The sequence below is a fragment of the Anser anser genome (assembly GCF_964211835.1).
Source record: "Anser anser genome assembly, chromosome: 13".
NCBI classification, from domain to species: domain Eukaryota; kingdom Metazoa; phylum Chordata; class Aves; order Anseriformes; family Anatidae; genus Anser; species Anser anser.
The window spans coordinates 17,143,732-17,149,731 of record NC_139734.1 but is presented as its reverse complement, the minus strand read 5'-3'; the positions used below and the strand labels follow the sequence as shown (position 1 = coordinate 17,149,731).

At 50.3% G+C, this 6,000-nt stretch overlaps 1 protein-coding gene across 2 annotated transcripts in view; it reads right to left on the bottom strand.

The window, feature by feature from the left end:
• Nucleotides 1–1,076: 1,076 nt before the first annotated feature.
• Nucleotides 1,077–6,000, bottom strand: part of PCDH19 (protocadherin 19) — a 57,687-nt gene continuing 52,763 nt past the window's right edge. For both annotated transcript variants that reach the window (XM_083797794.1, XM_083797795.1), the window contains exon 5: nucleotides 1,077–5,905. In XM_083797794.1, coding sequence (XP_083653920.1) covers nucleotides 5,334–5,905 — 572 coding nt within the window. In that variant the 3' untranslated portion in view covers nucleotides 1,077–5,333. The remainder of the gene's footprint in view (nucleotides 5,906–6,000) is intronic.

The window sequence follows — 6,000 nt, the reverse complement described above, 5'->3', positions numbered from 1 at the left end:
CCAGGGAGTTGGGCAAGGGCTGGTCCGGGATGCTTCGAGGGGAACGTCCCCAGCCTCCCAGTGCTGCTCAAAGGCAGCTCCCGAGGGCTGTTCCCCCAGAGGCCTTGGCTCCTACCTGCAAGATGAGCCCACAGTGCCGGCACAGCACCAGTGCTGGGTCTTCCCATCACAGGAGCCTTTCTCCGCCTCCTACAACAGCCCAGAGACCACAAGCCAGGAACAGCCGTGCCTGCAGAGCCTGCCTTTATCTCCTCAGTGCCTCCGCTCACCCACCTGCCCAACGACTCACTGACAAGGGCGCAACCAGCCCCAGGTGGCTGCTGTCGTTACACCCTGTTGCCTCTGCTGTGCCTTCCAAGGTAAAGCTGTCCGGATACATCGATTTTTAACCCTTTACTTTTATTGTCACTTGAATGTGCTCCGGCTTCCCACCTGTGCGCGGAGCAGCCCCACGCCCTGCAGGGGCTCCCTCCCAGCCCTCTGCTTCCGTCCCAGTGCCACCTTCACGTCTCCTTGGCCGAGGCACCGAGCAGAGGCCCTTAGGGGAGGGCACTCACCCCTGCTATCCGCAAAGCACTCAGACACTCGTGGAAGAGCGGTCTATTAATAGGCCATTAATTCAGAGCAAGTGGATGCTCCTCACCGTCTCCCCAGAGGCTCCAAAGTGCCCTCCTGAAATCCAGGGAAAATAACTCTTTTTCCTCTCTACTGTGCCTCAGTGGAAAAAAAAAAAAGCGCGTGTTGGCGGCGTTTCCTACCCGTGCCTGCCCCTCTGCCTGGCTCCATGGAAAGCGGCCAGGGGAGAGCAGAGGCTCTGCCACGGCAGGAGCTGCATGGAGCTCAGGGCCTGCCCACCCCGTGCACCCCTGGGGACAGCGGGGACAACCCCTCCTAGGGGTCAGGAAAGCTCCGCCCGCGGTTTGCACCCTCTCGGATGCGAACACCAGACAGCCCTGAGAGGAGCACACGGGGAAGGGGCTGTGGTAGCACCCTCAGACCACGCAGCGATCTGGGCTTGCTCTGACTTCTGCAAGACCAGCACCTTCGGCCCATCAAAGCAAACCCACTTAGGCGTATTTAACCAAACACTTACTTTCCGTTTTATTCAATAATTGCTTTAATACTAAAATGCATTAGATGCTCAAAGCAGAGAAAAGAAAGTCACATTTAGGTGGAAAACAAAGTTCTCATCAGATTAAAAAAAAAAAAACAATGTGGCAGGTACACCATTTTGAAACAGAATCGTAATAATTTAATAAAGCTGCTTTATCATCTTCATAAAATAGACGGAATGGTGATTCTTTTTTTTTTTTTCCATTTTGCTGTTTACAATGAGTCAATCACTGTGAAAAATGTACATAACATACGTATCAGCATATACAACAATTTATTCTTCATATAATCAGCAACGGAGACACCATGACGAGACGTACCGCACCAAGTCCCACTGCAGCCCTGCCGTCTGCGGGCAGGCGCGCAGCGACGGTGCCGCCGGCTGCTCCTCCTGCTCAGGCGCAACGCCTGCAACTCGTTTCCCTCACGTTGGAATAGTGCAAGGAGGTACTGGTTGCTGAAAAGCAGTTTGCGTTAGGTCAGCTCTTTGCGTTTAAAGATTATATCCCAGCTTAGATCAGCTGAACGTCAGCCGACGCTGACAGAGGATCCATCTCAGCAGTGCTTGCAGTGGAGTCGGCCGGGCTTCTCTCCCAAGGTAAGCGCAGCTCCTAGGTTGGGTAAAGGATTACCTATAGCTGCGGAAGCAGCAGTAGCAACAAGATCATCAATTCTCCCCAATGACAGACAAATGTGTTTCCATTCATAATTAGATTTTCTTTTTTCCCCAAGAATAATTTCAACATATTAATCAGACATCGTGTTCTTTACAAAAGCAACTTGTTTCCTATTTGAAAAAAAGGAAAAAAAAAAAATTCACTTCTGCACGACATGTGATCCACGGGCCACCTCCAGCTTCACGACAAACAGGGAACGGCAACAGCCTCGTCGGGACAACGTGCCAGGCACTCAGGGATTGTTTTTTCAGCCATAACCCCCCCCCCCAGCCCCCTGCTGCTCCTCCATGCAGGGAAGCTGGGTGCCCTTGCAGGGAAGGGACGCTCAGGCCATCAGGGGGTGACGTGAGGGGCCATGGGGACATCGCATGGGCTGCTCCAGACCGGGTCCTCGTCATGCTCGGCGGAGAATCATAAACGGGTGCTGCTCCCCTGAAGAAACAGGGGAGCAGAGCAAGTTCGCCTGAAGGAAACCAACAGATCCAAGCGCATTTTCCTAAACCAAATCTGAGGACGGGTTGAAGTTATTAAAGAAGCGCTAATTAGGTCTGGAACCTCCCCCAAAAAATCGCCCACCCTGCAGCCTTTATGTTTTTTGTATGGCCAGTTTTGATGCAACTATTAAAAAAACAAGATAGGCTGTGATTTGCCCAGCAGCCCTGAGCTCATCTCAAGTGACACAGAGGGACAGTGACAGAAATAGCAAAATATTCAGCAGAGGGAAGGGGAGGTGGAGCGGAGGTGCCTCGTCCTGCGCAGCAAGGACGTGTCAGGGAAGGGCCCCTCGCTTGGTGTCCCCAGCTGCGGCATGGGTCAGCCCAGGCAAAACTGTTGTTTAAACGATTTTCTTGGAGGCATAAGGGCTTACTGACCTCTTTAATGCCCCCTTTTAATACAGAATTATTTCGCATCCCTTCTCGGCTGTGCTTTTATTCAGAGTGGCAAGGAACGTTTCCTCTGGGTAAATTAGAGAAATGTTTCTGGGTTTTTTTTTTCTTTCTTTCTTCCTTTTCAGTTAGCATCTATTTTTCATCCAAAATCGCTGGGCTGGTGGTGGCAGCTCCGCAGGCAGAGGGCAAGGCTCAGCACAAATTAACGGCCAGCGCTTTTCAGGAGCTGGAGGCAGGTGGTGAGAGTGATGGGGCAAATGGGGCGGAGGGGACCGCGCTCCCTGTCCCTGTGCCTGTGATGGGGGCTGGGGCTAGCTGGGGGCACCGGTCCCGTCCTGCTCCCAGATGGAGGTGTGGGGTCTCTCCGTGGCCCCGTAGGGTGACTGGGGGGACAGTGACTGAAGGTGGGGGACGGTTTCTACAGAAGGGACAGATGGGGATCGAGTAGGTGCTTTTGCTCAGCAAAACCATACATGGATTTTCCCCAAAGAAAGTCCAGCAGAGCTGACAAAAACAGGTAATATCAGAATAAACCCAGCCTAACAGTTACAGAAAATCCAGTTCCTTTAACAGCCCCAAGCTAGCCCATTTCTTCTGCCGCTTGTGTTACAATAATACACACATTTGTAAAAAATAATAATAATAATTAAAAAAAAAAGACAGCAGTACAGTACGCAGGCAGGAAACAGCAAAATAACATATCCCTTAAAAATGGGCTCAAACTCCAGAACAGAGAGGAAAATCCCTGGTTCACTTTTAGGAGGGATACATGACATCACATTAATGCACAGGATTTGATCTGAATGAGGTAGTAATAACACGAGAGGGAAGCATCACAAATTTCATTAGATGACCTTTTTTTGTTGGTTCCTTCCAAATTCCTGGCCCTATCGAGTGGCATGGGGAATACACTGACTGCGGACCTATCTCAGGATTGCTAAAACTTCAGGCAGTATCAATTCACCCTGAAGAAACAAATTACTTGAGCTTATTTTATTTTGAGGACAATAATGACTGGAGCTTGTTTTCTTGTTGACGTTTTTAATTTAAATAAATCAACGTAACAAATATTTTATCATGATATGTAGACCTAGAAAGACTATTTCTCTAGAAACCACTAATTTCAACTTGCTGGTACAGCAAACATTGGCAAGAGCTATATATTTTCCCTCCCATAATCAATTTTAAATTCTATGAAACATTATTTAGGGTAGGAAAATCTGTCAAGTGAAGGGTTAATAACTATAATACACTAACTGAAATCCTCCTACCTTACTCATACCTCACTGAGGAATTATCACTGCAAGAGAGCAGAGAGCTGTGAAACCCTTCCTCTCTCTCCCTTCTACAAAATGGCTATTAAAGTAGCTCAATTTTTAAATCAATTTTATATGAGTAAATTTGTACCCACACAAAAAAAGTCCTTAATTATGAGAAAAAATAATGAATTGCTTTAATTTTTTCTCCATTAAGAAGGCACATTAATTGAATTAGTAGCGTTGTTACATATCACCTGTCTGCCCCTAAATTAACATTGCTATTGCTCACTCCATACTTATTCATGACGCAGGGATAAAAAGAAATCAGAACAGTCTAAAATCCATGCCATGATGACATACATACACACACACACTTAGCATAATCACAACTGGGAAATGCTGACTTGGAAGTGTGTGTCTAATTGAGAAGGTAATTTAGATCTCTTAAATAATTCCATCGCTTTGACTTTGAAATGACTAGAGACAGGGCATGTCTAAATCTGGGAACTAAAATAAAGAAACTTCTGGAAAAAAAACTTTCCATGCATTGCCTGGAAGTTATGCAAAAGAAACGGATAAGGGAAAAAGTTCAGCACAGTGCATCTGACGGTTGCAATTCAGGCAGAATTTTCCCCTGAATGCCTTCCTGTAACACCCTGCCCTGAGAGAGCAGGTGGAGGCTGCAGGGGATGGATGGTGGGGACTGGAAAAAGCACTTGCTCCACTGGGTCTGGAAACTGCAGGTTCCCCAAGGTTTCAGTATGATGATTGTGATTGTTTGCTTGTTTTTTAAAAACTTGAAAGCCTTTTGCCATCACTAGACATACAGTAATTTGCAATATCAAATACGATAATAGTACAGATAAGCATGTGACAGCAAAAGGATTCATAAATGCAGGGGTGTCCATAGCAAAATAGCAACATCTTCAGATAGAAGCAGCCTTGTGTGGGGTGAATATTAAAACTCACTGACCTGTAATTTTCAAGTTGTATGCGAGAAATGGCCATTGCTTTGCCTAGACTGCAAAAAGGTGACCGAATAAAGAATTTGGAATTCGGTTCTTAAGCAGAATGGAGATTTGTGTTAGTTCTGAGGTACAAAAATATATAAATCCAAGAGACGCGGCACCTAGCATTGCCGCTGGCGGGCTGGGCCTCACCTCTGCCCCTGCCCTCTGCCACCTCCCGGCGAAAGGAAAACGCGCTACTTCGCCCTGCTGAACACCCCTGCCGCCTGTTGAAACAAGTGGGATTGTCACATTAACAACAGCTTCATTTATAAACAATACATTTAGGGAAAGCTTTTAAATACAGCGATCTGTGAACCATTGGTAAGCGATAAAAACAACCCACGCCGGGCATGCTGCCTGGCCCCTCCGGCAGCCGGGCGCTGCTCAGAGGACGATGTCCCTCAGTCTCCTGGCCGCCGGCGAGTCCTTCTCCCTGCGGTCCTGCAGCAGCGGGTTGCCCTCCTGCAGGCCGCCCTCGCTGTCCGCCCCCCTGGGCTCTGCCTCCGCGGGCCGGGCAGGGCCAGTGTTCGCCGGGGGCTGTGGCCCGCGGCCGGCGGGGCAGGGCAGGCTGCCGTAGGCCGCGGGGCTCTTCAGGTGCAGGGGCGAGGTGACGGGGCTGGCGGCCTCACAGCCGTTGCCCGCCTCGCGGACGGCGCCGCTCACCTTGGGGCTGCCGGCGGCCGGCTCCACCGTTCTTTTGCCTTTGGGGTTGCCGGCCCGCTCCTCGGCCGGCGGCTCGCCGCCCTCCTTGCCGAAGGTGGCGAAGGTCCTTTTGGCGCTACAGTCTGCGTAAGGCTCCGCGTCCACCGCCGTCGCCTCTATGGAGAGGGCGATGACGTTCCTGCCGTGCTCGGGGGACTTGGCGCGGCTGGGGACGGCGCTGCGGGGCATCCAGCACCGGTCCGAGTGGCCCAGGATGCGGCACTCTTCCCTGCAATGAAATCCTTCGCTCTGATCTGCGTGGAGAAAACACAAGGCTGTATGAAGCGGGCGAGCGCGGCCCCCAGCCCCACGTGTCCCGGTGCCGCCACCGCTCCCGGCATTGCCCACG